Below are 15601 nucleotides of genomic sequence, written 5' to 3' on the forward strand. Positions count from 1 at the left end.
TAAGCCTTTTTAGAAGACATCCATCCATGATTGGCGAAGATCTCCATCACTGCTATTTCTAACACGCGCACACCCACTTCATTGTTGCACCAATGCTCTCCTTTTGTAACTGCGACCAAAGACGGATCTACTGCGTTGCATGATTTGGCTCAACTTATAGTTGTAGTCCATTCAAAGTCCGAACTCCTATATAGCGCCTGGCGTGACAACTAGAGGGCCAGCCTGCGCCGCTAGAGAGGCTTGCGGGAAGGCTAGGCAGCTTAAGGATGGTGGCGGCATATCATGATCGTTTCCTCTTTTCTCCTTCCTCCCGGACGGCAGATGAGGCCATGATGCCGCCGTCTGGTGGCTTTTTCAGGCACCTTGTGACGGGATTCCGCCGGCCTGACTGCCTCCCTGGCCTGTTTGGGTCTGACGGTCCAACTCACTGGTTACCTCATCTCCGAGGCCGGAGGAAGGCTGCCCATTCATTGTACAACACCGAGGGGTCCAGACGCCGCCTTCCCTCTCCAGCTAGATGGACGGAGACATCCAGAGTCCGGTGGAGTTTCACCGCCACCGTCCTCATCTGGAGCGTCGTTTGGCCTGCACAAGCCTCGTCTCCCGTCGGCTGCTGAGAACTACCCGCCGTCGCCGGAGGTGCTCGGATGTCATCGGTCCTCTCCGGCTCCGGCATCGGACACCAACAGTTCTTGGTCGCTGCTGAGTGGTTGTTCTGATGGTAAACCGTCCCTATCGTACGAGTCTGACTATCAGGCGTCGTCCGAGCGGTCGGCTGGAACCGCAGCGCCAGCGGCTTCACCCAGAAGCACCTCATCTGACTTCTTCATCCTGAGCAGCGTCGATAAGCTAGAGGCACAGAGGATGGACCAAACTCTGGCGACTGCGCTAGCTGCAGTTCCCGCGGCGCAGGTGGACATCAGGAGGAGTACGAAGATCATCAAGGTATGCGTATATGGCAGGCCAAAATAGGCATGGTGCACCGGCGTCGGAGGACTCTGGCTATTTGGCGGATTCATCGTCTTCTTCCTCTAGCAGAGGCTTTCAGCGTCGGCCGACCCAACCCGGATCGCGCCGAGCTACACGCTCTTCTAATGGAGGAGCACAAGGCTGAAGGATATCAAGCTTTGGCAGCATGGTTGAGCCCACCTGTAATGCTGCCAAAGAAGTACTAGTATTTACATACAGGTGGTTAAAAAAATAAAATCAAAAAATCAAAAAAACAGATCTTGTTAGAATATGTGTCTAATATTTGTACAAGTCCGGTTACAAAGAGACTTCATATTTAACAGTATAGGGTAAAGTCTATCTCATATTCTGTAACCCGAAACTCTTGTTGTAACCATAAAGACATAGCGACATGCTCGCAGAGGGGGAGGCGTCACGATGCCGAGACCCTAAAGCGGCCTGTGTGGCGATATTAGGGAGGAGCACCCATAGTCAATGCCCCAGGGAGTCAACAAGGTCGTGTCTCCGGTGTCATCTGTGATCTTGCAAGTTTGTCTCGGTATATCCATTCGGCGCTTCCGCTGGTGAAGATTAGCGGGCGGCTCGTCACTGTGAAGGATAATCTTCTAACACAAGTGCTATCAAAGCCAAAGGTCGGGAAAAACTTGGAATATCTCGAAGGTCACGTGGTGACGGGGGAGCCCGCGAACGTCTCCGGAGGGTCACACGGGTTGTGTGTGACTGAGGAGTTGGACTCAAAGCCTAGGATAATGTCTACCGGGAGATCACATGGTTGCTTGTGATGGAAGAGTTGAGCCGATGTGTGACGAGGGAGCTTATAGGTTTAGTCCTACATTGGAAATTGATGGTGGGGGAACACGTACAACATATGGGTGGGGGGCAACCCTCATCCATCAAGCTAGTCTTTTGAGTTAAGTTAGACCCATGACCTTATTATTATCGTGGGCTCCGGTGGACCTAGGCCTAATAAGGCGTCGGCTCGTGGGTATAGCTAGCGGGCTGGGCTAGAATCTGTTGCATGCTTATAACAGATCATGTGCCTTTTAACCTACTAGGACTTAGATCCAACCTACCCCGTAATATATAAGGTCTCTGAAACAATATGTAATAAATTCACCCAAACAAAAAGACGTTTGGTATTACGCTAAGAAATCATATCATTTAAAGTAACAATTGATTTTGTAGGTTTACCTGTTTTATCTAAATCACGGACTTTCGTATGTAGCTGGTAGACTCTATTTCGTGTCCTTTAAACATCACACTCCCTCTATCTTAAATTATTATTCGTTTTAGTTTTTCTAGGTACATAGATTTTGGATATATATTATGACTAGATAGATACACAACAAAAGTTATGTAACTAGAAAAAGTTAAAATGAATAGAAAAAATTAAAATGAATAATAATTTGAAAGGAGCGTGAATAATAATTGAAAGGTACGTGTATAAACGTACAAATTATGTAATTACTATTCTCTCAAGATTGTTTTTTTAGCAAATCACCCGTCATAATTTATCCATACCTTGCGCGTTTACAGATTCGTCGTGGCACAATCAACCTGTAACAATAATTGAATAATCAGACAAAGAGAGTAGCAGCTTTACTCGAGCCCTGCGGGAAGAGCCATGCCGCGCGCACCGCGCCACGCTTCCACGACACCATTGGCAGCTTGCATTGCACACCTTCTTGTCTCTCATGTCATGGATACTGCAGGAGCACGGGGCTCTCCTCCTCGCACCAGTTGTTGCAGTCCTCGTCATCGTTCTCGAAGAAGAAGGTAAGGTCCCCACGGATCCCGAACGGCGAGACGTCAAGGGACCTGCACTGCCGTCCGGACAGGAACAGGAGCTCATCCCCTATCGTCGACATCTCCGTCCACCTCGACTCCGCGAAATCGGCCCTCAACACCTCTAATAAGTTCCGCCCCGTCGCGCCGACGTCGTGGGCTCCCCTCCGCACTGGTCGACCCCGCGGCTCATCCGCTGGCGTGGCTCGCGGATCCCATGGAGCCCCGGCCGTGGCGCTCCATGCGCAGCTCCAGCAAGCGGAGGAGAGGGCATCCGCTGCCCCGCCGCTCCTCCACTGTTAATTTGCTGACCGGGCCTCGAGCCAGGTGGTGCGGCGGGCAGGGGTGTTGGCCATGGCGTGGAGGCGGGCTACGTCGGCGGCGCATGAGGGCGGCTGTCAGGAGGCCGTGGGATTTGGGCGCGGCGGACGAGCTGCACGAGGAGGTGGTCCACCGCCAACACCGGGCATGAGAGGAGGATGTGGCTGCCGTGTTTGCTCGATTGGAGTTGACAAGGAAGGAGTTGTGGAGGGGTAGAGGAGAGGAGATAAATGAGGGGTAAAAAAGTCTTTTAGCAATCAAAGTGCTAAAGTTTAGCCCCCTACCCAAACACCTCAAAGTGCTTAAGTTTAGCATTCTATTTGAGGGGGCTAAACTTTAGGCTAAAGTTTAACCCTTTTCTCCCAAACAGTGCTAAAGTTAAACCCTTATGTTAATTGTTCAAAACTTTCTATAACAGAATATGCATTCTGTTGAAATAATGGGCCTAGCCCATAAGTAATTTCAGAATTTCAAATAAATCTCAAAGGCCCATGTGGGCAAGAGGTGGAGTGGTGCAAGTCTTTAGTCCCACATTGCTAGTGGAGGGGAGGGATGACCAACTTAAATATGGAAGTTGTCTCCACTCCTCCATGCTATGTGTGTGGGGAGGGAAGGAGAGCTCCACACGCGCGCGCTCGCTCGCCTCGCCACGCGGGGCGGGGCGGGGCGGGGCGGGGCGGGGCGACGGGCGCGGGCGCGCGGCACCTGCGTGAATGGTCCGCCGAAATTCGGCCCCTCGCCTTGCGGGGGCGCGACTTCCTTTTGCCATTTTATTTTTTGGTTACTTGGTCGTTAAGTCAGCGAGATATATGGAATCCTAACCGGTTTAGATCACGATCGCGACGTGAGAATCGTGGGCTCTCCTATATATGCGACCTACCGGCCTCTACCAAAAACAGATCTATTCGAGCTAGGGTTTTTGCCTCCTCTCGCTGCTACGCCGCCACCGTAGTCTACTCCATCCCGATTGTCGGCGTGCACCGGCGATTGGGAGAGTAGGTCTCCGGAACCGTCGTCTTCAGCGATCCTGCACCGGGAGAGGGCGAATAAGGTTTTTGGGAAGCGCTTTGCGCGACTGCTCGATCGCTTCCTCCGCTTCGTCAAGTTCTTCATCTACTCCTTCACCACGGCTTGTCTACCTCTTCGTCGCTCGGGCCTCACTCGTCGTCGCGAACAACGTCAGGCTGCTGATCGTCGTCGCCTGCTGTATCCGGTAGTCGTCCAGGAGCCGGTTTTCATCAAGAAAGAAACGTACGTTCTCTTAACTCACATTATGTCTTCCATACTAGCTATTATGATCTGTTGCAGTCTGATAGCACTGGATAGTATGGTAGAATGTCTGATTCTATTTGCAATGATAGACTTGTCTAGATCTTGCGTAGACATGTCTAGTTTAATCTGTTGCTTGTTCATCATATTCATGATTTATTTCTGGATTAAGTTAAAACTAAAAGTGCTTATATATCCAACAATCCAAAAACCTTATTGTAGGCACTTTAGTTTTATGGCTGGATTTGTTGATGCACTGAGGCCAGCACCGTTTGCTGGCGTGCACTTCAAGAGGTGGCAGGTGAAAGCCACGTTGTGGCTTACTGCCATGAAGGTGTTCTGGGTGTCCAATGGCAAACCGGAAGGGATTCTCTCTCCTGAAAAGGAGAAAGAATATTCGGAAGCCAACACAATCTTCTTGGGCGCTGTGATTGGTGCACTTGCAGAACATCTGCAGGATGTGTACCTTCATCACACGGTCGCAAAGGAGTTGTGGGATGATCTGACTGCCAACTACGGTGGCTCAGATACTGGCACTGAACTGTACATCATTGAGCAGTATCATGACTACAAGATGGTTGACGGAAAATCTGTAGTCGCTCAGGCTCATGAATTACAGTGCATGGTGAAGGAACTCGATCTGCTAAAGATTGTCATGTCCGACAAGTTTGTGGCTGGGGGCATTATTGCCAAGTTACCTCCATCCTGGAGGGATTTCGCCACTTCTCTCAAACACAAGAGGACAGAAATTTCTGTTTCAGACTTGATTGCGTCTCTTGATGTTGAGGAGAAAGCTCGGGCTAAAGATGGACGATCTAAAGCTGTTGAGGGTCAGACCAGTGCCAATATGGTGCACCAATCACATCAACATGGCAATGGTGGTAAGGGCAAGGGCAAGAACAATAAGCCTAAGCAGTCCACTACCTTCAAGAAGAAGAAGAACAAGGAGAACGAGGGATGCTCCGTGTGCGGTTCTACTGACCATTGGGCAAAGAAGTGCCCAAACCGCAAAGGAAGAAAACCTCCACAGAATAAGTCTGTAAGCATGGTGACCAGCGCTGGAGATGGAAATAGTGGGTATGGTAATTTACCTTCTGTTTTTTCAGTGTTTCATTCTACCAATACTTGGTGGCTTGATACTGGTGCTAATGTTCATGTGTGTGCTGATGCCTCCTTGTTTTCATCTTACCAGGTCGCTCGGGATTCCTCCGTCCTAATGGGGAATGGGTCACATGCTTCTGTTCATGGTGTTGGTACGGTAGATCTAAAGTTTACTTTGGGAAAGATCGTGCAAGATCGTGCAACTGAAGAACGTGCAGCATGTCCCTTATATCAGGAAGAATCTAGTTAGTGGCTCCCTTTTGTGTAGGGATGGCTTTAAGGTAGTGCTTGAGTCTAATAAAATTGTCGTGTCTAAGAGTGGACAATTTATTGGTAAAGGCTATGAGTGCGGAGGCTTGTTCCGCTTTTCCCTTACAGATTATTGCAATAAGTCAGTGAACTATATTTGTGATGGTATTAATGAGAGTGATGCTAGTGTTTGGCATTCACGTTTATGTCATCTGAATTTTGGTTCTATGTCTCGACTTTCCAGCCTGTGTTTAATTCCGAATTTTTCCATCGTCAAAGGTTCTAAGTGCCATAGTTGTGTGCAATCAAAACAACCTCGAAAACCTCACAAGGTAGCTGAGGAGAGACACTTGGCACCACTTGAACTCATTCATTCTGATATATGCGAGATGAATGGTGTGTTGACCAAAGGTGGAAAAAGATATTTCATGACTTTGATAGATGATGTGTCTAGATATTGCTATGTATATTTATTGAAAATGAAAGATGAGGCTCTTAACTACTTTAAAATCTATAAGGCTGAAGTTGAGAATCAGCTTGAGAAAAAGATCAAGAGAATTAGGTCTGATCGTGGTGGCGAGTATTTCTCTAATGATTTCGACTTGTTCTGTGAAGAACATGGTATTGTACATGAGAGGACGCCTCCCTATTCGCCCCAATCAAACGGGGTTGCCGAAAGAAAGAATCGCACTTTGACTGACTTGGTGAACGCCATGTTAGACACCAGTGGATTATCTAAGGCATGGTGGGGGGAGGCTGTATTGACTTCATGTCATGTCCTGAATAAAGTACCCATGAAGAATAAGGAGAAAACTCCCTATGAAGAATGGATTGGAAGAAAACCATCACTTTCATTCTTACGCACTTGGGGTTGCTTGGCCAAAGTTAGTGTGCCAATCAACAAGAAACGTAAGTTGGGACCTAAAACTGTGGATTGTGTCTTTTTGGGATATGCTCATCATAGCATAGCCTATAGATTTTTAGTGGTTAAATCAGAGGTGCCTGATGTTCATGTTAATACCTTGATGGAGTCTCGTGATGTTACTTTCTTTGAGAATATATTTCCTATGAAACAATTGCATAGTATGTCTAGACTATCTTCTGATATGATTGCTGAGACAACTCCTGAACCTATTGTGCTTCCTGATCATGCTGAACAAACACTTGAGCCAGTTCATGAGGAGGTTAACAGTGAAGCTCCTAAGAGGAGCAAGAGACAAAGAACTGCAAAGTCCTTTGGTGATGATTTCACTGTCTATCTCATAGATGATACTCCTAAGACCATTTCAGAGGCATTTGCATCTCTAGATGCAGATGATTGGAAAGAAGCTATCCATAGTGAGATGGACTCTATTCTTTCTAATGGAACTTGGGAGGTTGTTGATCGACCGTATGGTTGTAAACCTATGGGTTGCAAGTGGGTGTTCAAGAAGAAGCTTAGGCCTGATGGTACTATTGATAAGTACAAGGCTCGACTTGTGGCTAAGGGTTATACCCAGAAAGAAGGCGAAGATTTCTTCGACACTTACTCACCTGTTGCGAGATTGACCAGTATTCGAGTATTACTTTCCCTTGCTGCCTCACATGGTCTTCTCGTCCATCAGATGGATGTTAAGACAGCTTTCCTTAATGGAGAGTTGGATGAGGAAATTTATATGAATCAGCCTGATGGATTTGTAATAAAGGGTCAAGAGAACAAGGTGTGTAAATTGCTGAAATCTTTGTATGGCCTGAAACAAGCACCTAAGCAGTGGCATGAGAAATTTGATACTACACTCATATCAGCAGGCTTTTCTGTCAATGAGGCTGATAGATGTGTGTACTACCGCCATGGTGGGGGTGAGGGAGTTATATTGTGCTTGTATGTCGATGACATACTGATCTTTGGTACAAATCTTGACGTGATCAAAGAGGTCAAGTTATTTCTGTGCCAAAATTTTGACATGAAAGATCTGGGAGAGGCTGATGTAATTCTGAATATCAAGTTGATCAAAGGAGAGAATGGGATTACTCTCACGCAATCTCATTATGTGGAAAAGGTCTTGAGCCGGTTTGGCTTTAAGGACAGTAAGCCTTCTCCCACACCTTATGATCCGAGCTTGATACTTCGGAAAAACAAGAGAATTGGTAGAGACCAATTAAGATACTCTCATATTATTGGATCACTTATGTATTTAGCCAGTGCTACTAGGCCTGACATCTCATATGCTGTTTGCAAACTGAGCCGGTTTACCTCTAATCCGGGAGATGATCATTGGCGTGCGCTTGAGCGAGTCATGCGCTATTTAGTTGGTACTATGGATTACGGAATTCACTACTCCGGGTATCCTGCGGTGCTGGAAGGCTATAGTGATTCAAATTGGATATCTGATGCTGATGAACTGTATGCCACAAGTGGATACGTCTTCACTCTTGGTGGTGGTGCTGTTTCATGGAGGTCATCCAAACAGAAACCTATGCCGGCAATACTTATGAATTGTGACAATCAAACGGTGATTGTCAAAGTGAACAATTCTAAGGACAATATGAAGTTATCAAGACACGTTAAGAGACGTCTGAAATCTGTCAGGAAAATGAGAAACTCCGGAGTAATATCAGTGGATTACATCTCAACTGATAAGAACTTGGCAGATCGGTTCACTAAGGGGCTGTCACGTAATGTGATAGACAATGCATCAAAGGAGATGGGTATGAGACCCATATGAGCTACACCATGGTGGTAACCCAACCTATGTGATCGGAGATCCTGTGAAGTAGGATCTGGGAAGAACAAGCCATGGGATAGCATGAGAGTATCCTACTAACCCACTCGAGAAATGATGCGACACTCTCAAACCACTGCATGGCAGGCTGGCTACTGCCTTAATATATTTTGTTGGCTTTAATTAGCAAAGATGTTGCCCTGCAGAACATCTTGGAAAAATATACCTATATGAGCTCGACTGTTGTAAGGTCGCAGTCTGTGAGACTTGGGTGATCTCTATTAAGCTCATGAAGAGACCAGAGGGGTACGACCTATATGCCCCACCCGCGGGGTAGGCTACAGGCAGCCAGGTACTAGTCCCGACTTTGAGTGAAACTTGTCCGCACAAAACTTGCAATTCAAGGCTTTGTCCATTGTTCAAGTTGTGGATGAATGTAGCTTGAAGCTCTAGGTGAGAGTTCAACTTAACAGTCCTCGCCGAAACACTAGTATATAAACAGCAGTGAGAAACAGGCAAAATCTCTGATGGGCATTTGAGATCTGGTGGGGGATTGTTGAAATAATGGGCCTAGCCCATAAGTAATTTCAGAATTTCAAATAAATCTCAAAGGCCCATGTGGGCAAGAGGTGGGGTGGTGCAAGTCTTTAGTCCCACATTGCTAGTGGAGGGGAGGGATGACCAACTTAAATATGGAAGTTGTCTCCACTCCTCCAAGCTATGTGTGTGGGGAGGGAAGGAGAGCTCCACACGCGCGCGCTCGCTCGCCTCGCCACGCGGGGCGGGGCGGGGCGGGGCGAAGGGCGCAGGCGCGCGGCACCTGCGTGAATGGTCCGCCGAAATCCGGCCCCTCACCTTGCGGGGGCGCGACTTCCTTTTGCCGTTTTATTTTTTGGTTACTTGGTCGTTAAGTCAGCGAGATATATGGAATCCTAACCGGTTTAGATCACGATCGCGACGTGAGAATCGTGGGCTCTCCTATATATGCGACCTACCGGCCTCTACCAAAAACAGATCTATTCGAGCTAGGGTTTTTGCTTCCTCTCGCTGCTGCGCCGCCACCGTAGTCTACTCCATCCCGATTGTCGGCGTGCACCGGCGATTGGGAGAGCAGGTCTCCGGAACCGTCGTCTTCAGCGATCCTGCACCGGGAGAGGGCGAATAAGGTTTTTGGGAAGCGCTTTGCGCGACTGCTTGATCGCTTCCTCCGCTTCGTCAAGTTCTTCGTCGACTCCTTCACCACGGCTCGTCTACCTCTTCGTCGCTCGGGCCTCACTCGTCGTCGCGAACAACGTCAGGCTGCTGATCGTCGTCGCCTGCTGTATCCGGTAGTCGTCCAGGAGCCGGTTTTCATCAAGAAAGAAACGTATGTCCTCTTAACTCACATTATGTCTTCCATACTAGCTATTATGATCTGTTGCAGTCTGATAGCACTGGATAGTATGGTAGAATGTCTGATTCTATTTGCAATGATAGACTTGTCTAGATCTTGCGTAGACATGTCTAGTTTAATCTGTTGCTTGTTCATCATATTCATGATTTATTTCTGGATTAAGTTAAAACTAAAAGTGCTTATATATCCAACACATTCATGGGAAAGGCTTCGCAGAAGAGTGATGTGTTCAGCTTTGGAATCATGCTGCTTGAGGTGTTTACAGGGAAGAGACCTACCGATCTCATGTTTGTCGAAGGATTTAGCCTGAGACAGTGGGTCTCTCAAGCGTTTCCAGCTAGGCTCATAGACGTTGTAGATCGCAAGTTATTGCAAGATGAAGAAATCCGCCACATTTGCTTTGATCACCAGACCAACACTTCTCTGGGATCTTCTTCGTTTATTAGCACAAGCAACAGCATTCTCGCATCCGTGTTTGAGTTGGGTCTGATGTGTTCGAGCGAGTCAGTTGGGCAGAGGATGTCGATGAACGAAGTAGCCACGAGGCTCGAGGACATCGAGAAGGATCATTATTATTCTGCGTTAGTGCAGGCAATGCAGAGGCCATCAGCATTAGTGAGGAACGTAACGGAGGCCAATCACAGAGAGCCGTGTCTTTTTTTCTTTATTTAATGAAACATACCAGACGGTGTACATTTCTATCATATTGATATGCTGCATGAAAGATATATGATGATCCTAATTGTAATGCCGCTTCATGAGCGGGCCTAAAATAGGTGTTGGTACTCATGTATTTGTTACTCATGTACTAGCATGCTTTGCTAACATTGTAGCGAGTGAGTCACTCGCACAAGTCTTAAGTAATATGTAGTCTCGGTGATTTAATTTCCTTAAAAACATGAAAGTACAATATAATCCTAGGATACAATAATGCAGAAAAAGGAGAAGAACTAAAACTAAAAACGAACCAAAATATCTAGCAACCACTATAAATCACTATCATAGACTATCCACAACTAATACTCCCTCTGCCCTAACTTGTAGGTCGTTTTGGCTTTTTTAGATTCACAGCTGTTTGCATACATATTTAGATGCATATAAACACTTATAAACCTACAAAAATTAAAACAACCTGCAATTTTGGAACGGAAGGAGTAACAAACATGCATGCATCACCACGTGGCCACCAACTCCAGCCAGAGCACATACAATCCACTACAGGCACTATTGAGCCTACCGAATTACAAGACTAAAAGCCACAGCCCATAGCCTATGACCACAATGCATTGCTATGGTCCACTCCACACACAACCAAATTCTGTAGTTGCTGGAAGCCGGAACCATAGTTCGTGTGACCGTAGTACTAGCCAAGACTCAACATGTGAGGTGGCTAGAGTTAAAGGGGAGAGGGTGAACAAAAGAAACTGCAGAAAGCAGGATGGAAATTAGAGTGAACGGAGCGATCAATATTTTATCTTGCGAGGAATTAATACTAAAAATGTATGTGAGTGGACACTATGAGCAGCTGGAGGGAAATATATTGCTTTTTATCCACGCGGGGAATTGCAATGGATTCTTTTCAAAGCCTAACAAAATTCCAGCCGCTCGCAGGTTGAGCGGGATTTTCGCTCCCTCGACGCGGTGAATCGCATTGGATTCTTTCTAAGCCTAACAAAATTTTGGCTAATGCAAAAAATAATAATAAAGATTCGATCAAATTAATTAAAAATGATTTAAGAAGCAAATAAGCACAAGACTGGACCACTGTCTAGCCTAATCACGCAATACTCATGATGCATGTAAGGAATGTTTTCCGTGTCATTCATGGATGAACCTAAGAAGAAAGAAATGATTATCTCTCTGGCCGTTGACAGTAACAGTCACTAATACTGTAGTACTAATTCAATACCTGCCAAAATATGTCCTGGGATGATTTTAGACAATTTATGGCTGATGATCCAGGCTCCTCCACTCACCTCTATAAAAAAAAACACGCCCCTTCCCTCATTTCAATTCATCAGCATCGTACCAAAAGCATTTCAATCTCGTTCGTAGCTAAGCTAGGGCCATGGCGACCCGGCGCGCGACGTACGAGCGGCGCTGCCAGAGCCTGATGAAGAAGGCCAGCGAGCTCGCCGCGCTCCCCGGCGCCGAGGTTTGCGTGGTGGTGTACGACAGCGAGGACGCCGGCGCTGCCGCGGCGCAGCCGGAGGTGTGGCCCTCCGCCGAGGAGGCCGCGCGGCTCTTCAGGAAGCTCAAGGCCATGCCCGAGGGCAGGTTCAAGAAGACCATGAGCCAGCTGCAGTTCCTCCAGAACCGCGTCTCCAAGGTACGTGAGCAGGTGAAGAAGTCGGCGGTCGTGAACGGCGAGCTCGAGTCCTCGGCGCTCCTCCATGAGTGCGTGGCCGGGCGCCGCCCCGGCCTCGTCGGCGTCACCGAGAAGGAGCTCGCCGGCCTTATGGATTTGGTGGAGGCCAAGATGAGCAAGGTGAGAGCACGCCTGCAGCAGCTTGGCGTCGGGGAAGGTGCACACCCACGAGCGGCGCCGCCGATGGAGAACGGAGGGGAGCTTGGCGCCGTGTTCTGCAGTGCCTTCGAAGGTGGCGACGGCGCCGGCCCGAGCGGCAGTGGATGTGAAGCGATAGAGGCTTCCAATCAGGGCTGCGACTTGGGGTCCCCATGGGCTCAGGAGTGAGGAAGGATGCGTGCCGGGCCAGCTTCTATATGGTTTAGTTTTTGTGTTAGGTCTTGTCTTAGAGTTGATGTCTCTTTAGTCTTTACCAATATGGATGATCATATGCATCCTTGTAATCGTTTGGGTCGTTCAGATAATTTCTTGTAATCGTGTTGTTTCTTTGATCAATGATATATTATGTTGCTGGCCTGTTATATTTTTATATTGTGTAGTTGTCGGATTTTTTTGTGCATATCCAGTATAGGTCTCAAGCGCGTAGGGAATGTGAGATGCCTATGTTCATATGAAACTATGAATGGTGAGGTTCTCTCCATGACTCCATGTCATATATATGCAGTTGCATGGTGTTCTCCATTTTCTAACATGCATGGAATTGTAGCCAAGTGCCAAAGGTTGGTCTTCCAAGAGATGCTGTTGTTGAATAATTTGTTGAAAGAAATTTTGGTATTATTGCTGAGCAATCAAGTAAAAGGTAAAAGGTACGACCCTACTCTCATATTGGGAAAAATTATGCAACGAAAAAGTAAATATTTTGGTAAATATTTTCTAAGATAAGAAAACATTTTTAAAATACTATTAAAGGAAAAAAAATAGAAGTATCATTAAGCTAAATATTCCACTAAAAAGGCTAGTCGTAGCGAGACATGTCAAGAACCTTGAAGTATATCGTATGATGTGGCATGTATACTTGTTTTACCGTACAGGTAGGTCTAGGCTCCTCGCTGATTAGAATTTAGAAGCCAGCAAAAATAACATCGCACGAATCATGTTGCCCCGGTCGTCATGCGTCATGGTCCACCAGAAACAGCAGCCGACCACAAGAGAAACGGCACACCGAAAACCCTGCCGAGAGCCTGCCGGGTTACCAGAAGTCCGTTCTTAAGAAAATGAAACAGTCTGAGAAAATTTCATTCGAACTAATATACATCATTCACCCATCTCACATGTAGGCAATCACATCAAGCATTTTTAGTCTCCTAAAATTAGTAGACTGGCCTATATCAATTGATATATACTCTTTCTGTTCCAAACTATAGTCTTTTTGGATTTGTCCTAAGTCAAATATTTTTATCTTTAGCCAATAATATTCCTAAAATAATTTATTTCAATTAGAAAAAATTACATGTCGTAAAGTTGGTTTATTTCATCATTAAAGCTGATAGCATCATTTTTGTGGTGGTGTGTGTGTATGTTTATGCCATTCAACAAAAAAAGTATAATATCATACATCAGTGTAAGCACTAATGCATGCGCCGATTGAGAATTTTGCTCCCTCGACGCTAGTAACCACAACGGGTTTTTCTAAAGCATAAACATTTTCAAGTCATGCAAAAAAAAAAACTCAATGATTTAGTTACAAAATTTACTAACTTTTTTGTAATAATTGTTACTCTCCCACACCGTCCTAATTGAAACTTTTATGAGGATGTTCCCAGTAACTAAGCAGCATTTGTCATACCGATGTTTTGGTAGGCATTGAATTACGTGTACACAAAAATATAGTAGTGATCGAAGGTTACTGAGTATGTTCATAAAAATTGCCTGCACAATTAGTTTGTTCATTTTAGTGATTGGATTAGAACATCAACTAATCACGGAAGATATAATTTATCCAGAAGATATAAAAACTGCGAGAGACATTGAATGATTACCCAGAAAGTTAAATTTCTTTCCCATTTTGAATGGAAAGTCCACCCTGAACACATCAACTCTCGAGCATTTCCCCAACAAGATACAAATATGGTTAAGATCAAACAGATAAGATTGAAATATTATTCTCCATATAATTATGGTTCATACAAATTTCATTTCCAAAAAAAACAGAGAGAGAGAATAGCGTAACAAAGACTCAACTAATCAAGATGGCCATGGCAACGGTTCAAATCGAATCAATACTCATGCAATCACTTGACTTAAATTAAAAGCAAAAGTTATTACTTATTAGAGCACTAAAAACTCCAGTGTTATTGAAGAGACCATCATACAAAGATCAGATAAAATATGAAATGCATTTAGAAGATTGCACATAAATGATCTCACTTTAGTCCTGACTCCCGAGGGAAGAGCCACGTCGCAGGCACTGCTCCGCGCTTCCACGATGCCATCGGGCAGAAGGGGGGAGACCTTGCTGTGTCCTTCATGTTGTAGACACTGCAAGAGCTCAAGCTATCCTCATCATACCAGTTACGGTCCTCATCATCGTTCTGCATGAAAATGATGCCATCCCCAGGCATCTCATGCTCCTAGACACAAACAGATCTAGAGCACCGTCGACGTAGAGAAAGCATCTGGTTACCTTGGTCTACTGCCTCTCTTCAAAGTCAGCCTTAAACACCTCAAACTCATTCCGCTCAGTTGCAACAACCGTGCGTTTCTCAAATGCAGTGGGCATTGGCTTCCATCTTCCATGCATTGTTCTGCACACCATCAGCAACTCACCACATGATTCGACCAAGTAGATACTCAGCATGATTATGGCTGTACGATGCACAAAAGTTGAAGGACCATTACGAACGGGATCAATGGTCCATCGGATTTCAGAAACGCAAGGATCACCCGTACTCTGGTTCACGCTAACGCCAATAGCAAAAAGGCCATTCTTGTACTCATCATCAAACGCATAGAGCTGTCCCCGGTGGAACACCATGTCAACGAACCGAGGACTGCGGTGATCCACGAGCACCGACCACCAGGAGTTGGCTCCTGGCTGGCACACTGCAACCCGAGTGCTTTCCTTCTGAAAAACGACGAGGTGCGGCGAGCAGTACAATAGCTTGTGCAAAGTCAGCTTCTTTGCGCCATCGGTTTCCAACCTTGCAAGGCTCGTCAGACGGCTCACATGCCGGGCTCGGACACGAGAGAGAGCCGGAAGTGTCACGGCGGCATTGGAGAAGGCGTTCCTCGAGAAGCAGGAATTAATCCCCGTCCATGAACACCATCCAATCGCCGGACGCGTCGGTGTAGTCGGCGAGGGAGGCGGAACGGCTCGCCGTCGGGGAGGCCGTGCGCGTCCCGGAGCGCGAGCAGCGGCAGCGGTGGGGGCAGAGGTGTGTGTGTGTGTGTGGGGGGGGGGGGGGGGAAATCATCCTTGAACCCCAGGATGAGTAGTGGCTCGCA

The 15601-nt window shown here is 46.5% G+C and overlaps 1 protein-coding gene across 1 annotated transcript; it reads left to right on the plus strand.

Annotated features, from left to right (window-relative positions):
* Nucleotides 1–11857: 11857 nt before the first annotated feature.
* LOC101780909 (agamous-like MADS-box protein AGL80) lies at nt 11858–12484 on the plus strand. Its single transcript, XM_004980659.1, has one exon. It carries the CDS (start codon nt 11858–11860, stop codon nt 12482–12484), a length of 627 nt encoding a protein of 208 aa, XP_004980716.1.
* Nucleotides 12485–15601: the final 3117 nt, after the last annotated feature.

This window comes from Setaria italica, chromosome VIII (assembly GCF_000263155.2).
Source record: "Setaria italica strain Yugu1 chromosome VIII, Setaria_italica_v2.0, whole genome shotgun sequence".
Lineage (NCBI taxonomy): Eukaryota > Viridiplantae > Streptophyta > Magnoliopsida > Poales > Poaceae > Setaria > Setaria italica.